The sequence below is a fragment of the Rhea americana genome, unplaced genomic scaffold, assembly GCF_003343005.1.
Source record: "Rhea americana isolate MKP2758 unplaced genomic scaffold, rheAme1 scaffold_46, whole genome shotgun sequence".
In the NCBI taxonomy this organism is placed as follows: domain Eukaryota; kingdom Metazoa; phylum Chordata; class Aves; order Rheiformes; family Rheidae; genus Rhea; species Rhea americana.
In genome coordinates, this window is record NW_028186601.1 from 1681197 (window position 1) to 1700640 (window position 19444).

At 37.6% G+C, this 19444-nt stretch overlaps 1 protein-coding gene across 1 annotated transcript in view; it reads left to right on the forward strand.

Annotated features, from left to right (window-relative positions):
- The window catches only part of NOL4 (nucleolar protein 4), a 183883-nt gene that overhangs the window by 101088 nt on the left and 63351 nt on the right, over window positions 1–19444 (forward strand). The window contains exon 6 of the mRNA XM_085316281.1: window positions 2962–3245. Within this exon, the coding sequence (XP_085172407.1) occupies window positions 2962–3245 (284 nt within the window). The remainder of the gene's footprint in view (window positions 1–2961; window positions 3246–19444) is intronic.

The following is a 19444-nucleotide window of genomic DNA, read 5'->3' on the forward strand; positions in this document are numbered from 1 at the left end:
TTGCAGAATCCAAGGAGTTAAATACAGAGAAACTGGGATTTGGTAAAGGGTTAGGCCGTGATAATGTGGATGTATGTGATAGATAACTGAAGTCAAGGACTCACCAGCCCTGAAAATCAGAAATTGAAGTTCAGAGAACCACAGAATCGCAGAATGGTTGAGGTTGGGAGCGGCCTCTGGAGATCACCTCGTCCTTCTCCTTTCCTCCGCCTCCTCCCTGCCCGGCTCCCGCGCCTAGAGCTGCCCGCAGCGTCCTGCGCCGGGCAGCCGCGGGCCGGGGCCGCCCCGGGGCGGGCGCCGGCAGCCCCAACTGCCGCCCCGAGGCGGCGGGTTCCAGGCCGCCATGTTGCCCGTGGCCGCCGCCGCCTCTGCCCTCGCCTCGCGGCGCCCCGCAGCAGCCCTCGCCCTCGCCGCGCGCCTCAGAGGCCGCCGGCCGCCCCTCCGCCTCGGCAGCGTGGWCGTTTGGTAAGGAAGCAGGCTCTCGCCCCTAGCGCCTCAACACGGCCGAGGCGCCGCGATAAACGGACCTCGGGAAACCAGATCCTTCTCGATTTTCAGAGCTGTTTGTTGCTGCAACGGGCGCTGGGACGCAGCAGGTTCCTCGGGGTGAAACGAGCGCCCTGCCCCTGCTTTTAGCCGGGACTTGGCACCCTCGGGGCGCTCACTCGTTTCTCCCTCTGCTCCCAGCCGCAGGGGCTTTTCCGAGCCCTTCGGAAGGAGCAGCGTCCCTTCCGCGCTTGGCGGACAGGTCAATCCTTGACTTAATTCATTTGAAACTAGCTGCCGCTTGTTAAACTGATAACCAAGAAGTCAGTTGTCTGTTAGCAGTCCAAAATACCAATCAGCAGTAAGCAAACTGTTTCTCTCTTAAATAAAGAAATCTGACCTTCTCGCTGATGTTTCACACCTTTTAAAATGCATTGTCAATATAGCTTTTTTTTTTAAAAAAAAAGATTTTGTATTAGAATTTTCCATACCATTTTCTAGTTCAGAATTACGATAAAATCGTATATTCCTTTTCTGAAGCTACATTTAGAATTTTTAACCTTATGAAAGTTTTATGCCCTGTCAACGTAAATCTCAGGTATAAAGTTTATGAGGTAGGGATAACCCCCGTTCGCTTTATTCATCTATGTTACTGAAGTCCTCAGTCAGGCCCAGGGTTTTAAACTGAAGTGATTCCATTGCTCGTGTTGCAAATTGGGCTGGTGACTAGTGGATATGGTGTGTGCGTTTAACAGTCTTATTCTAGAAATGTTGTGTCTTTTTTTGTACATAAGTCTGTATTTATAAGAGAGGTAATATAAAATTGGTACATACCAAAGCATGATTTTTTATTGCCATTAATTATAAAACATTCTGTTAAAAACAAAAACGTTTTTAAATTAAAGCTTTTTAAAATATGACTGCATGTTTTTTCATGAAACTATAATTCTTTTACAGGTTTGAAAAAAAAAACAAATAAATATGTTGAGAATGTGGGGCCATTCCTTTATACTTTGTAGCATAGTACTGTTGGATGGGTACAGCAGGCAAGACACTGATGTATGATGGCTTGTCTATGGCTCTCTGAGTACTTAATTGAATTAGATTATTATCCATTTATACAATATTTTCTTCACTTTTTAAATTTTGATCTGAGGGCAGTGAATAGTTGGTTTCTACTCTATCAGTGATGGAGAGTCAACAATTTGATTAATCATGTCATTTCAAGCATGAGTATTTCTGAGTACATCCTTTAAAGAAAGTATCCTGATTTCTTTTTTAAACTTCATATGTATGTATATGAATTCATTTGTTTCTTTTTCATGGAAGTAGTTTAGAAGGATCTGAAAGTGGTTGGTATATTAAGGTATTAATATATTAAGGTCTATTTCTTCCCATAGCTCCAGTTTCAATCTGTACACATTCCTGGCTACTGACTCCTCAGTTTTGATTCCACCATCACTATTTGTGATAAACGTAGTTTTGTAGAGCCCTGTGGAGGTGTTTGCACCATTAGGAAAACCATGTAAGCGGCTATACAGGAGGTGCTTTGGAGAACAAGAAGTAAGCGAACTGAGGGCCAAATTCTGCTCCCATATCCTTCATTAAATGATGTGTTGCTTTTCTAGATAGCCCTGCTGGTCCAAAGATTGTTTAGAGGATAAGGAACAGCTGAGTAGTTGCACCTGGGCACTGTCCTGGCAAACATAGGATACAAACTCCCAGAGTATGTAGAACACATCTTAATCATACATTTCAGTTGCAAAGTCTTAGGGATAACAACAACACTTTCAAAGTTTTCAGACATAACTTTCAGGCTGCAATTTAATCTGTTATTAACTAGTATTTTAAATGAATTATGACACAAAATGCATGAGCAAAGTGAATGAGCACATGCACAAAATGAAGAGTGAGTTTTTGTTTCAGGAGTCAGCTTTCCCAATAGGATCTCCACTGCCAGCAGTGAGTGCACCAGATGTATTTACATCATATCTATGCAGGAGAATGTTTATGGATATGACATATGCTATTTTGCATCTTTAAAACCTGAGAGCTAGGTTCTCTCTCGATATCATGTGCATTTCTGTTGACTTCAGAAATATGCGATGCTGCAATAATGAGCCTGGTATAAGAATCTAAATAGCTCCATAGACATATGGACAAACAGATGGATTCAGACAGACTTTGTCCCTAGAAATCCTGTGTGACACTTATCTTTTGTGTACACAATAGCACTAAGGTGTCAGCCCGGATCATTTCCATTAGCTTGTAGTAATATTTTATGTATTTACATAAAGGTTTTACTTAAAAACACAGAAGGATGTTTGTGCACATTTTGCAGAAATGTACTGGGGCTAGTAATCATATAAACCGTTATAATTCAATTTTGAAAAACATTGTGAAGGTATAAATTATGTTTGATCTGGACAGAGATGATGATGTGGCATGTGACTGAAAATATATATTTTTTAATAGATGATTCAGCCGCAGAGAGTTTTAATGGCAATGAGACCGTGGGACACAGTTCCAATGCTTCAGGGGGAACACACTGCAGGGAGATGGCAGAAACCAACAGTAATGGCAAAACAAATCTGGAGCAGGATGAGCAGCCTCTGAACCTGAGTGACAGTCCCCTCTCTGCTCAGCTGACTTCAGAATACAGACTAGATGATCACAGCAGTAATGGAAAGAACAAATACAAGACTCTCCTAATTTCTGATCTCAAGATGGAACGGGAGGCAAGAGAAAATGGAAGCAAGGTAAGGTGCTTCCACATGCTCCAGATATGAAGTGTGTAGCTTAGAAAAGGAAAAGATTTGCAAGGCCAAGCCAAAGGTTATTCCCAGCTAAGCACTTAATGCAATGTGTGTGATGTATGGCACATCATTTCTCAAATGCTATACACTGACTTGTATGCCCTGTTACGTATATATGATACATACGTACATTAAGTGTTTATATGTGTACATAGTTGTATATGTATGTATATGCATATATATTGTGCTTACACACTGACAAAAATCAGGGCAATTCTCTATCAGGCATGAATTTCATCGGTTATTTTATCTGCATTATCCATTCTATGTAAACACACACATATATGTATATGTATGTTTACTACAATACATATATATATATGTATATTTATTTATAGATGACCATCTCATTACATGTATTGTGTATCTATAGAATGAATCTGTTGAATGTTAAGCATGTATGCCCAAACAGATTACTACATGTGAATTATAGCATCTGAAAGGAACTGATTTGGTTCCTTCCTGATTGTTTGTGTTATGCAGGCACCTAACCTGAATTAAAACTGACAAGTTTGCTCTAAGAAGCTGTAATCCCCTGAGGGCTTTTCTCTGTAGTTTCCATTATGTGGGTAAGGAGAAGTGAGGGTGGTTATGCTGTGGATAAAGACAGATCCTACAGATTACATAGCTCGCTTGATAGGAAGGTATTTGTTATGAGTGCATGTTGTAAGGAGGATAAAAAACTGGCCTATATAGCAGAGTTTATCCATTGATCTACTCTGCTGTCATTGGTGACAAGTTCCCGCTTTTTGCCTGATAAGTCACAACTGGATTACCATTTTTACTGTAGCAATAATAGAATGTACTGGATTCAAATACTATTAATGCTGGTCACTAGCTTACAGTAGCACACTATAAAATAACTTGAAAACATAGAGGTATTTGAGCTGCCCCATTTTCTGCAAGACTTTGAAATAAGAGTGATATGAAAAATCACTTTTTCTAGGTATATTGAGAAAGGGATTTTGTGTGACTGATGTCCAGAGAATGACAGTTATTTATGCTAAAATTTTAATTCCTGTCTTCATTGCCTGTGGAGTAAAAATAAAAATTTGAGAAGTTTTTTAACTCAGGTGTCTGGTTTTGGTGAGTAGAAAAAAGGGAGACCAAACATGAGATTGTTGGTCACTCTTTTTCTCGGCCATTTCAGTTTAGCAAATACTGTATCCTAAACCCTTCTCCATAAAATCTTTATAAAAATCAGTTTATCTTCATGGAATATTTTTGTTTCAGTAAATTTTAATTTAATTGAAAATGTACTGAATAGCTCTAGACTTGGCGTATGCGTACATTCTAGTGCTGAATTTACTCAGTACTTTGACAGCTGAACAGTAAATCCCAAACTGACTAATATAAACAGTATCTTAATTTGCTCCAGAGCACATTGTTCCAATGATCCTTTTGTAAGCTAGTCGCCTAAATATTGATAGACACATAGGCTTTTTGCCTGAGGTACATTACTGCTTCTACCATTACTCTAGCAAATATACAAATAAGCCTGATGAAAGGAGGGAGGAGTCTTAAAATGGAACTCATCTGTAACTAAGACAAGAATATAGTCTAATGTTATATTTCCAATTTTAATCAGTTCCAGCACTACAGTGGATTCTCAAATGCAAAAAAATGTTATTCGAAAGTGTTAAAAATGTATTTGCAGTGAATTGAGATAACAGTCAAAGCCTTCTCATTCTTTATTATTCTACAAAGTTAAAAAGAGCTCTGATCCATATATTCTTTCATCAGAGGCCCCCACATCCATAGATTCTTTCATTGCTCACTGTCATCCTACCTACTCTATACTGCCAACAATATGCAAATTTGCCTCCCCTTTTTGTCTTAGAATGGAACTTCTGTTGATGTTTACAGTTCATTTAAATATGTGATTTATTAAGTACATGGTAAACATTATTAAATATGGAGTGAAGACTTCAGGAAGAACCCACAGCTGGGGTAAACAAGATTTTGTCAGAGATTGGTAAGCTGAGTGTAGAGTAAAAGGGTATTTTTGTGGATGATATCTTATTTTACAGGTGAATTTACTCTTACTTTGCAAACATAAAGTAACTATAATTTTTTTTGAGCAAAATCAAACATCAATGTGTTAGAACAGAAAGGGACTGTGAAACACATCAGTGTTTCATATGCATACATATATGGGGTAGGACTGACAAACCACAGAGTACCATAATTTACTAGGATCCACCTTTCACATATCCTTTTACCCAAAATATACCAAGTATGTGGGGTGTTTGTCAAAGTCATCTAAGTGTTCTTCTAGGTCTATGGAAACCTCAACCAAGAGACTGCACACTTTCAGTACAGCACAGAGATAGCTGTCTGTACCACAGCATTTAACCTCCAGCCATTCCCAGCTCTGCAGTTACTGGACATGACTAGACCTGAAGAATTGCATTATTGGGAGTTAGGTGTAAGCACATGTATTTAGAGTAAGCTTGAGTCGTGTTCTTTCCATACAAGAGAAATAACCTGCATGAAATATCAAATTAGTATGTCACTTCTTATGGTTTAATATTCTTATGGTACCTTTATGGTACTTACGGTACTTTTGCCACCTTTATGTGGCAAAAAGTTGAGAAAACTTACATGAGAAGTTAGTGAAGAAAATATCTGATTTGCAAGTAAGGGAAATATGTTTTAAATTGTTGGGCTAGTGTTGCGGGAAATAATACATTATTCAATACTCTAGCTTCTAGTTTGGCCCATTTAGCCAGCAGAAGATATTACTTGCTTGAGATGACTAGCATTCCTGTGAAACCCGTGGCAAAGGGCCAGAACTGGGAAGACCTGTTCACTGGAGTGTTCCCTTCCTGCCCTGTCTGGATCATCTTTTTGGATGCTGTGTAATATATGTTTTATTTAATCAGAAACCAACCTTTCTGTGGTCAACTTGAATCTATTTTTAGGTTTAATGGTAACTCATACTATCACATCAGAGCTGACCTAGCCATAGAATGCCAGAAGATTGCTTATCGGTAGAAAATTATCAACACATTGTATCTCCTCCACCAAATCATGTATTTTCTTCAGAAGTTTTTTTTTTGTTTGTTTGTTTTTTTCCTGGAAAGAAGCATTTTTTTATCCAACCATGTTGTATATATTTGGCTGTTCAACACTATTTTCAAGAACGGTATTTCCTTCATGTGTGCGGTGATGGGTTCCAGCATTTGACAACATAGTTCTGATTAATAATATTGTATTTGCTGCAGAAATATGTATGATATGATCAGAAGAAGCATTTGGGGAAAATGGTACTTTTTTCGATTATATTTTCTTTCCATATCTGACATCTAGTGGGCAAATGTTTTTTTAGATATCACTAACCACTTTAGAAAGTGGTTAGCTGTACAGCTCCCATTTTTACAGTACTTATCTTGTAAATACCCATTTTAACCACTTAAATGCTTACACTATGTAGAAAGTTTGTTGGATAGTCCTCTCATTCTGTGAAAGAGTTTTGAATTTAAAACATGGATGCTTTACATTTTCTTAAATTCAAGCCTCTCTAATGTGCATGGACAAAATCACTAGTCATTTTTAAAAAATCTGGTTTTGGGGGCCTAGTTGGTCGAGTTGCTTTGTCTAAAAAGGCTGATGAATAACTGGAGATTAGATAAACCTGTGAACAAATTTTAATTCAAATTTTAAAAGTACTGGGGTATATTATTTAAAGAATGCTGTTTGAGTCACTTTAGAATATGATTTTGAAAACTGATGTTGACAACACTTTAAAGTGGGGTTGCATTTCAGAGGATAGTGTAACTCTTGAACCCTCAATTTCAGGCGGTGGGAATGTGTGGTAACCTCTTTGTGTGAAAAGACCACGTGCTATATGTGGTGGGGAGGGTGTTGCCAAACTGTAACATAAACTTAAAAGCTGGTCCAAAAGGGTTTTACCATTTACTGAAAAAATGTTATACAAGAAAGAGATCATTTTTCATAGTCTTAAATATGTGTATGTGTGCATATATATATATATATATATATATGCTTTATATATATGCATTAAGTTGATAATAAAGAAAGACCTGATCCTCCAATGAGAACCAGATGTTCACAGCCATACAACTACTTGTACCCACTCAGAACTCTACTGAAGTCAGTGAAATGTTGAACAGGTACAAATATCTACATATATATTTATCTTAGCAGGACAAGGTTTTTGTACTACAAAAGACACACACAACTCATCTGTAAATGCTCTACAACAAGGTTGTTGTGATGCGATATGGGAAAACAAGTTTCTGAGTTAGCAAGCTGGACTTTTCTTGTGCTGCATATTTTTAGCCAAATTAATAAATAGTTTCCATGCTTGTATTGCAGAGGACATTTTTAATGTGCAGAACTTCCATGTTTCTGTTTGGGTTTTGTCAGATAGAAATGTGTGCTAGTGATTATGGATGCCTAGGAGATGCATTAGAGAGAAGTAACATGGAGAACACACTGAGTGTCCATTTTGTCCAGCTATCTACTAATTGCAGACAGTTGGCTAAAGTTTGCTTTTTTTTCTACTATACAAATTTCCAACAGAAAAACTGGACATATCCAGGGTCTCTGAATGTATGGTAGCCTGACTTAGTATGTCCTATGGTTAATATGTCCTAGTGTGTAAGTAGTTGGGTGGAGATATGCATAAAATGAGTAATTTTTCTTTAGAAATGAAGAAGAAAATCAGTTTGAAAGGAGAGAGCAATTAATTAATGATTGCTGCACCCAATGACCTTAAATTATAACACTGTATTCTAATGTACATGTCATTATTTGTGGTTCACGTCACTCTTTTAATGCTGCACTTTTAAAGTGTTTCTTAAGCTCTATTCCTTAGCTTATTTTCAGAACAACGTCATTGTCTTGGGCCACTACCAGGGGCCATTTGCCCCCAAGTATTGCAACGTCAAACAGATGTTGCCGATGGATGCATTTACACGAGCACAGGATAGCCTGGCAGGCTGTCACCAAAGAACCCACTCCTAGGATGGTTCTGCTCTAAGCAGACTTTTAAAGACTATAATCTTGCTTGGGATCTGAAAACCAGAGTAGTATGGAAGATCCTGGGTGAAGTGTCATTTGAAGTTACTGCATTCTGCTTCAGTTAAAACTTCAGTCATCTTCATTGTTAGTCCAGCTGTAGCATCTCACAGTATCTGTTTTGCTGGAACTCATCAGTGTTGAAGAAAAAGAGCGTAACCATCCAAGCAGCCTGACCTGAGAAAATGAATATACTCATAAGCCTATTGTAGTTTAATGGTCTGTGAGTCCAGATGATTTCCAACACTGTACATGAATTTAGCCACAGACAGCCCATTGCATCTCTGAGAAATAAGAGTTTCAATGTATTATCTTTCTCGCTCTTTTTTTTTTTTTTTTTAAGATATGATTATATCATAGTACAATATGAACGGTCAGACTCAACAGGTAGTGGGAACATTATTACACCTGACATGGTGTCCCAGAGACATGTGGAGTCACTGTCTGTTTGGCTTTACATGTGTTTTTGTTTGTATGTTTGCTTGGGAAATGCTCAGAATTTAAGAGGGTGTATTGCTTTTCCTAAAGTGAGTTGTGCCTTCAGGAGCTATAGTGGCCTTTTGTACAGACTGATAGTAAGTAATTGAGTGGTAATTTAATTTATTAAAAAATATTCTGTATAAAGACTGAAACAGGTGTGCCTCTACCTGAAAAGAGAAGTAAAATCTTAAATGTGGGAGTGTGGCATGTTGAAGAGTGGAGTTGGTGATATTTACTTTTTCATTTTTTCTTTCTTTCCTTTTTTTTTTAATTTTCCTGACTAACTGAAACTTTTCTCATTTCTTTTTTTTCATCAACATTGCTTATTGGCATAGAAGGGTTTCCACTGAATTGCAGCATTGTCACATGTTGCTGCGTTGAGATGCTCACCTCAGCTCTAAGCAGGAAAGAAAACTGGGAAGAGTAGGATAAAAATTTCTCCTCCTTTTTTTTTAGGAAACCATTTGAATTCTTCAAAGTTAGCTGTTTTGGTACAAAAAAATCCTGTTTTGCTTTTCTACTTCATATTGCCATATGCTCAGGTTACAGATCATGAGTCTGGATCAGGAGTTAGTTAAGCTTTTTAGAAAGGATTTTTAGTCTTCAGCTCATCCTCTCTACAAAGCTTCTTGCTCATCTGTTTTGCTTGAAGCTGCATCTCACTTCATGAGTATAGCATGAAAGGAAACTGGAGTGTTGTTTTAGTTTAACTGTTATATTTTACTTCAGTTCTATAGTCAGATGGAAAGTGCTAAAGCAATGACATACGTTACTGACTGCTGTTTTGTTATGCAAACATCCTAAGAGTCTGCAGTCCGTGTGTTTGACAGGCTTAATTATTAAAACTGGGAAGATACTCAGAATGAGATTCTGTTTGTTACTGTAATGACTAACCTGTGAAGAGGTGAGCAAAGTCTAGTAATGTGTAGGTAGGACTCATCGCAATGCACATTAGATTTTGATTTTGAGCAGACACATAAGAGTGGGACAGAATGCAATGCCAGCACATACAGTACCAGCATGGTGCATACCCTGTGGCTCACACCGAGCCTACAGCACCCTCAGAAGGACCCAGGCTGCTTCCACACTCCCAACCCACAGCATCAAGGAGAAGATGATGACTTCTTTCAGCTGCTCCCCGTTTGTTTTTGGATGGATTCCATCGTTGCTGCTATTCAGTAAATACCTAGAAGTCATTTATGCTGAGATTCAAAAGCAGGAAGGATAGAAGAAGTGAACTGAAGGTGAAATCCACCGCCTGAAGCCATCATATGTAGGTGGTGCATGGCTGTAACACCTTTCGACTGGCATCTTGCATCTTTGTAGCTCACATCTTCACACCTCTTTCACCTCACATCTTTGGTATGTGAAAGCAGACTCAAATGCTTTGTAGAACTGAGGATCTTATTCTTTCTTTCCTGTCTTCAGATTGGCATAGAAGAAGCAGCCATGTCAGTGTTTTCCATAGCTCTTTTGGAGATTATTTGCGATGGAAAGAGATAGTTGTCCTCCCCCCCCCCCCTTTTCTTTTGTGCATGGAGCAAATTAATGAAAGGAGATCAAAAAATGCATGAAGGAGTTTTGTGGCCTCCTCCTTGTTTCTTGCCTATCCCCTCATGCGTGGATGAAACTAGCCTGTTACCTCTGTTCATGTTAATTCCTCCTTGATATATAGGATTTCTAAAAGTTGGTCTTATTGTAAAGACTGAGTCCTCTATTTTTTGCTATACCATTTTATCAAACTCTGGCTTTACTTTCCCCTATCTTTAGAAAATGAAAAAGCTGACAAAATCATAGCTGTCTAGCTGCAGAAGTCAGCTTATTGGTTGTTTGGAGAAAGCTGCATGGTCATATGGACAAATCATCTTTCTTCCTTTTTGCTGCTCTTTGATAGGGGCATTGATATAGGCCACTGAGAAGCTTTTTGGTACCAAAAAATTTGATGTTAAATTTTTCTTCATGGAAAATGGACAAACATGTCCTTACCTTGAAAAAGAAGTCAAATTTATAAGAAATTTGTCTTTCCCATGCTTGAATCTTCTGGTTTTGGGATTTACCCATAATTAATATCTAAATAGGGCAGTGTTATAGAGAGAAACAACTACAGGCATATGAAAAATCAGTGCAATAAGTGTTTGTCAGAAAAATGTGAATGCTCTAGCAAAACAGTCACATTCATCAAAGCCCTTTGTCTATGATAACATCAGTTCTATGCCTAATCCCTCCCACTGGAAATATATTTAGTAGCTGGTTTTCATGTTCAGAGAAAACTCTTGAAAATGAAATTGGTTTCCTGCAGGGGATTCATTACAATGATGTAAATCCAGAACAATTAAATTGAAGTTGATGATGTTACTCCAAATTTACATAGTGGTGATAGAGAATACAATCTGGCTCAGCATGCATATAAAATCCCAGCTAATGTATAACTGGCAAGGAATAGAAGAACTTTTAATGTGATTTTTCATAAATTTTGTCAGATTTTTTTTTAAAGGAACAAGTGCACATTGATCAAGTATCAGACAGTGGTGCTATTGAATCCAGATTGCATGTGCATTGCTCACAGATGCAGTTGTCTTTTGTCATTCATACTCGCCTTCGAAGCCCCTGGTCCCTCACACTGACACAGAAGCAGTTGTGCCTGGAGGGGATGCAGGACTCTGTCCAACTTGGTTTTAGTGGCTGGACATCTCTGTTCAGAAAAAAAGGAGTGCTATCATCAAGTGCAGCAGCAACTGATGAGGTAAGGTGTATGAAGTTACTAATTCCCTCCCTGTGTACAACCAAGAACTTTTTATAACTCAACAGCTTGGGAACCCAAGTCTGTACCTTTCAGGCAAATTCCTGTTGACTTCAACCAGGGTTTGTTCCTGAGAGAGACCTTCAGGGTTGGCCTTTGTTGCAGTGGATATCTTCAAAGCCTAACTCTTGTTTTTGTGATTCTTTTTCTTAGGATGGAAATTGAATTTGTGTTGAAGTCTTACCAAGTCAAATGATTCACAGCAACTTTCTCTTCTCCTGTTATCGCGTATGAACCACTTCTGTCAATTGGAGACGCCTGAGAACAAATCTTGCTCTTGGATGATTAAATACTGTTTGATGGTAAATTGAGCAAGATATAATGGGGTAGCAATAATTGCTGCCTACCATAACTTTATTTAGTCTTAGTATTATTTAGAGCTAATGATCTGTCATTTTTTTTCTTTTTCAGATGTCAAAGGTTGAAGAGCTGATCCTCAAAATTGTTCTCTGATGAATGGCTTGATACCTGGCCACTTTCTACCACTTTACACTCTTGCAAAACAACCTTGTTATTTAACGAGTTGACAGTGCTGAAACACTACCCATATTTCTTTCTTTTGATACTGAAATGTTTTCTATCTGCCAAGTGAGCTGCTGAAGAAAGGAAGAAAAAAAATTATATTTTAATGACTGTTTTACGACACAACATGTTGCTGGAGTTTTAAAATAAATATTACTTGTATCAGTTGTCTTACAGACATGTCCATTTCTAATCTTATTTTTTTGCTGAATGAAAGCCAGTAGTCAGATGTCTTGCTGCATAACTTGACACACTTTCAAACATACTGTGCTTCTGTGTGCTCTCCGTTTTCCCTCTACAGCAGGACTGAGAAATGACAATCAGAAATGTCTAGGTGTTGTAGTAGAGGAAGTGCAACTCCAGTAACACCTGAAATGTTGCCATATGTAGCGATTGCTGGGAATAGTCAGGTACATTGAATGTTTTGGGGGATAGTTACTTATTCTGGTAACTGGAAGGTGATATGAGAGAAGTGAATTAGTCATTTTTTTATCAGAGGGAAGGAATAAAGCAGAAGTAGAATTCAACTTTAAAACTGTTTAATTATTTTGCTCTTTTTTATGTTTCTGTTGCTAGAGTTTTAACCCTCTGCTTGCTGCTCTTGCTCTGCTTGCCTCATTTGCTTCCAAAGACCTTCTAGGCAGATCTAGCTGAAATTTTGCATTTATGAACAAAACAGTAGTTGTAGATAACAAAATAAATTACCAGAAAAGAGGACTGTAAGGAATCACCTGGTTTGCTGAGTCAGCTCCTCTGGAAGTGGCAACTTTCTTAACAGACATTTAATCCAAGAGGGTCCACAACAGCTCAGCTCACTAAAGCCATAAGATATATGAAGTTCTGTGTAATAACCTTTAGCCTTACAATAAACAACAACACTGCATATACATATACATAAACAGCAATATAAATATATATAAACAGAAATGAGTTTTCCTAGATGAAATTCTCAGATGGCTCCTGGAAGTATCTCATTCTCCACAGTGTAGAGAGGCAAAAAACAGCCTCCAATAATCCTTGTCAACATTCCTGGTATTTTGTTTGCCTTATTTTTCATCAAAACATCCTGTCTTATAATTTGCCTCTAATGTTTGGCAATTTTGAGTACTTCGATACATGAAGTATTTGAATATTTGAATACTTCAAAAAAAAAAAAGAAAAGAAAAAAATGCAGCATCTACCTTAGTTATCAAGGTGGTGGGAGGAGATGGGGATGTAGATGTAGGTAAGCAGAGGAAGCGATGAAATATGTGCCATGTGATCTTTCAGTCTTTCAAAACATATGGTAACAAAGAAACCACTGACTGTTATGAATATTACAGAACAGTAACCTTGAGCAGGCAGCAGAAGATCCTGGGAATTGGTATTTGAGAACTGTGTAAACAGACAATGTATCCTGTTCACTGGGGCAATGATGACACGATATGAAAGCATGACCAAGTATGAAAGTATGCAGCCAAAGGTAGGGGTCTATAACTGGTGTGGGTTTTCATCTCACCCATATAGGTATGGCATACTAAGAAACCTTTTAATACTGGGTGAATTCCATATATATGTTTAAGATTTTTTAATAAGCTACTGTTTTTTGGAGCTTACAGTATTTCTATGAAAGAGTACAGGTGTTGCTTGGGTCTTGGCAAGTTAAAACTATTTTTCATATACCTTTTTTTTCTCTTTGGCTACTTTGTTCATAGACTGTCAATCCCAGTGTCCCTTCATATCTATTCATTCTGAGATTTCTTGACTCTTCCCATCATGAAGATGCCATGAGCTGTTCCCTGGGTATAATGGGTATTGATACATGCTTCTCTGTTCACTTATACGCTGTATAGCTGTAAGTGTACTGTATGCCTGTATGCATTAATTTTTCATTTTGTCTCATGCAAACAGTCCTATCCAGCGGGTACATCCCAAAGTTGACGGCATCATACAGGCAAATCAGGAGCATATGAAGAGCTCACATTTGTGTGTCACTGAGGCCTCTGCTATGTCATACACCTAACCTTGTGTACAGGTGCCTACTAGACAAGAGTGTGTGATTGTCTTTTGTGGGCATTTTAATTGAAATCAGGATGATATCTTGTATGTCACCTCTGACCCCATTGTATGGCCAGTGCTGGCTAGAGCTCATGAAGTAATATTTTGCTCCTCTTGTGTTTCCTATGGCATCTGAGAATTGTCTGGCTCCAGCAGGAAGATCCCTTGCAGAACTGTTCAGAATTTCTGCTTTGTACCTTCTGCCCTGGAGCTCCTGGGCTATGCAGAGTCTCGGGACATGAGAATCTGCCTGAAAAACAGGGAAAGGTGAGTTATTTTATTTAAGAGTTAGCAAGAATGGCCCTAATACTGCATGTCCTCTGTCCTCAACATTATATTGCAAGCTCTATAACAGCTCTCAAAAATGTATGTGGATATTCCTTGGGCCTTTTTTACTGACCCAACGATACATAAGTTTTTCTACGCTCCCCGCTTCCATGCATATATCTTTGTCTCACCTTGTGCAGTTAGTCATATACTCTTAAAAAATCTTTTGCAGATAGAACCCCGTGGGACCGGACTCTTAACAAAAACTGTATTAAATAATTAAAATAAATGTATAAATATCCCCATTCCTTTCTGTTTGGTTGCTTACAGGGATTAATTGTGGTTGGTGGAAAAGAAGTCAGATGAGTCTGGGGCAAGTGTGCCACCTCATACTCTCTTGGCTCGGCCAGGAGGTGGAGGGATGGCTGAGTGCCAGGTGGGCATGTCTTGGCATGTGCTTCTTGTGTTTGTTGTGCCTCACAGATGACAATCTCACCAAGCTGATGTTTCTGTGTGGTTATTAGAGGCTTTTTAGATCCACCTACATACCCAATAATACAAATATTGTACAGGTCTATGTAATACTGAAAGAAGATATTGGAAAGCTATAGTGGATTCAGAAAAGTGATAAACACTGAGGAGGTGAAAAACTTGCTATACAAGGAGGGAATGGCCTTTTTAGAGATAAAGGAAAGCGGTGACTTCATGACAGTTTTTCTCCTAATTTCTTACCAATTACTAATTTTCTTTTAATATAGACTCGGTCGTTGAAAGTTAAATTAAAAAAAAGATTGAAAATGAGATCAAGTTCCTTTATTATGATTGTAACTAATAATTCCTATGACAGTAGTGAATTATTACACAAAGCATTGTATGTGATAGGTGTTCTTTTTGTAAATATTTCTTCTAATTCAGCTGCAAGTTATTTAGTGTGATTGTATTAATTAGGAAAAGGGTGGGAACCATTCCCTCCTTTCATGGTTTATTGGATCATGTTTTACAGTGCAGAGAATCTCTTCTGGGCTTAAAATCTATGAATCTGTAAAAGTATCTTGAATGCTTAAAGAGCCAATACAGCTTTTAGCCTCTCAAGCTGCTAGTCCCCTGGCATAAATTTTTGAAAAATTCAGCCTGGATGTCTGTATGTCACAGTCTTTAATATATCTTAGTTCTGCATATATCTTGCTCAGGGTGTAATCCCTAGGACAAAACATTTATTTTTACTGTGGTCACTATGTCAATCTCAAATTACTTTTATTAGTAGAAGAGGTAAGTATTTTTTGGGACCATTTCTGAACTTGCTCGAGATCATGTTTTATCTTATTTTTGCTTTATTTTTAATAGGAAATTGACAGGAAGAGAATATGCTACTTTCCTTTAATTCTATTTTTCTGCTGCTGTATTTAGATTTCAATTTTTCTTGTAGTTTATGCTCACTTTCTAATGATGTTTACAGTAACAAAAGCATATATCTAGCAGTACATCTGTCAAATAGCAAATTAAAAAATGAATTTACACTCTGTGAAATCTATCTTGTGAAATCTACTATGATTCTACTTTATAGTCCAGCTGTAAGGCATTCAGTTATCTCTACTTGATCCATTCTACCCATTTGAGGTAGGTGTTTTAGTGGACTTGGTGGTGGCAGGATCTTCGAAACTCATGCTCCACCTTTCAAATCAGAATTTTATCCTAGGGAAGAGGTATGTCCTTTAACCTGTATATTATGCTGCAGTGTTATTTCTTACATTTGTCATTTAACATCTATAATTCATACATATGTATGATGTTTTTAGGCTATATTATTTCTAGTAAGATAATCCTGTGCACAACTTCACACAACGAGACTGAGATATTTGTATCTATGCCTATATATTCGTTGCAAGGGGTCCTGTATCTTAATTCTTCGTATTAACATAGCATGTTTGGGATTCTCAAAGCATCAATAAAAATAAATCAGCTTAACTTCAGTTCATTCTCATGAGGCAGGCATACTCCATCATTGTTTATTGATTTGGAGATATAGACATGATATATATATAATTTATTGACTTTTCTACAGCCTAACAGAATCTGTAGGAAAGTTGGGAAAATCATAGGCTTCCTGTCTGCTATTCCTGAGTATGAATCACAGTACTAATTGTTATCCCTAGACACTGCTGGTCAGTTATGGTAAAGAGCCAGAGACAACTTCAGCTGAATAGCTGTTGGAAAGTTTCTTCTGTTTTTATTAGCATGGCCTAAAATTCAAAGAAGTTAAAAAAAATGTTTTCATTTTGTGCTTTGCCAGAACTCTGAGCATAGACAATTTCACTGTTTATCTTGTTAAATCTATGCAGCCTTCATCATGAAAACATATGTATGTAGACACATAAAAGGTTCTATGGACTTCACTACTAATAGTTATATGAATAAAGCTAAGTTGCCTTGATGCCTTTTAAGTTAGATTTTTACTTTAAATTTAGTAGTCTAGCTTCCCTCTATAGCGTATCTGCAGAAGTAATAATGCCAAAGTAAGCAGTGTGGCGGTTGCATAGACATTGGCATCTGGTCTTGTAGCCACACTAGGATAACATGTACCCAGTCTACACCTCGCCGAAAGGATGCATGTGTCGTGCTGGCCCTGAGTCGTGTTTGCCAGCCATGAACAGAGCTCCCAGGAGTGGCAGCAGATGCCTAGATTTAGGCAACTGAACCCCATCTCTATTTTAGGATGGAAAAAGTGCTCTTCATGAGATGTTTGCCTCACCCACCCAACCAGAGAGAAGCCTATATGTATGAATAGCTTAAATTAGAACTCTAATCAGCAAAAATTAGTTTATGTGAATTTCATCCCTTCTGTTTGTATATGCAGAGCTCCTCCCATAGTGTTCTTGTGAATTTTTCACATTTCCCAAGACGTTATTGGGAATGTGACATGTCTTCTTAAACCCACAAAATTAGCAGGAATCCTAAGGATAGCACAGTTTTCAAAGCTACTACTTACTCATTTTCAGTATTACATTTTCTTTTTCATATTTATGATACAGAAGTAAATAAAGCTTCAATCTATGATGTCAAGTGTTGTGTAACAAAACCAACAAGCAGCTGCTGGCTTGAAGACTTCAGTTTAGTGATAACTCAGTGATTGCTGATTTCAGAATAATCAGTGATTACTGATTTCAGAAATAATATAATCAGATACACCATAGCAAAGTGTTTTTGTTTACATTTTGTAACAAATAGTTACCAGTCAGGTGCAGCGCAACTGTTAACATTTTGTTGCAATATAATCTTGCTGTTAGCAATACATTATCAAAGATGTAGAGTGTTAGGTGTTAGGGTTCTTTGGCCAAAAATGGCAAAGAAATATGAAATCTAAATAGTTTATTTAATTAATATTGACTTTTTTCATATTATCTTTTTATACCTTTCTTTTTGCGTGTAAATAGGGAATTTAACATACTTATCAGGAGATCGGAAGTTATAGGAATGTCTAAGTTACTCTGTGGAAAGGGCTAATTTAATGTGTGCCCTGTGATATTTGATTTTTGTATTCTCTTATTTTCTGGCACTTGCTATATAAGATGCATTATTCCACTTGTTTGCATACAATGAGCCAGATTTAGAGGTTCTAGGGAAGGCATGCAAACTATATATTCATATGGATTATGTACTTTGACAATAAGAAGAAGTGTAAACTAAAAGCATGAAAAAAAGCTTAGCGTGATCAGTTAATGTAGCATATATTTGTTGCTAGGTTCAGAATACTTAGCTGTAAACTGCAGTTAATTTGATTTACCTTTATGCCCTAGTCCTTTTTTTATATTTCTGAGGATAGGAGACCAACATTTGGCCTGTGAATTTCCTTAAATGTGTCTCATGGCCCTGCAGAATTGGACAAGGTACAGACATTAATTTGCTGAGTGAATCATTGCTTGAACTAAGTAATGAGTAAGTAGCCAAAACTGAGAGAACTGCAGAATGACAAGACTGTCAGAATAATTGTCTGAAGCTGTATAGCAATGTGATGAGACAGGAAGCTTCTGCTTAATTATGAAAAAATGACAAAATGCAAAATATTAGTTCAGATCACTGAAGTATTGGACTTGAAATATAAGTTTACAATTTATGTACAGAATATGTATTTGTGCATGTGTGTGTTTGTATGGGAAAATCAAGCATGTACTGTGACTTCCTCCTTAAATATTATTTTTTGCCGTACAGTCCTTGTTTCACAGTGCTGGTATATATAGCTTGCTCAGCTGAATGCTCTGCAGATTGCTAAATTTATGTCCTACTTAATAAGCCTATGCACTTTCCACATGTTCCTGGCAAGAGCTTTTGATAGCGTGCCTGTATACATACCTTTACATTATAGAGTCTTTCCTAGCAGCCCATTTTCTAAGCTGAGATTGTATCCATCAGCCACTAAAAGCACGTAACTAGTGTTGACATAAACACATTTCACAGCAGCTTGTGCATACCGCTTGCTAGCATTACAGCCGACTGAGCTCTTGGTTTAAGATTCACTGTTATATGAGCAAGTGTTAACTGAAACATCTAATGGAAAACTTAAAAAGGTTGAAAATTTAATAGCTTTTTTACCTTAGATAGCAAAGAATATACACAGTCATAGGGAAAAATGAACATGTGCTCCTGCTCCATCTTTTTCAGTGCTCTGCAAAATTTTTCTGCTGTAGGTCAGAGGCTGAATGTGCAATAGCCTCCTTCTTCCTTCCTTCCTTCTTCTGTGAAAATGGCTTTGTCATCAGGACATGAAATTTCCACTGCCCTGCAGCCATTTTATGCCCTTAGTTCATCTGTCTATTCTTCCTAAGTAGAATAAATGATCTTTTATATTATTACCTTCTGTCTTTAGTGGTGTTGGGACCTCTTCCCCAATCAGCTTTACAAGTTAATCCAAGTCAGCTACATTGTTATCTGCTACCTCATAACTGCATGAGAGTATTCAGCTCAAAAGGTGTATCTGCTCTATATGATGGTTTTC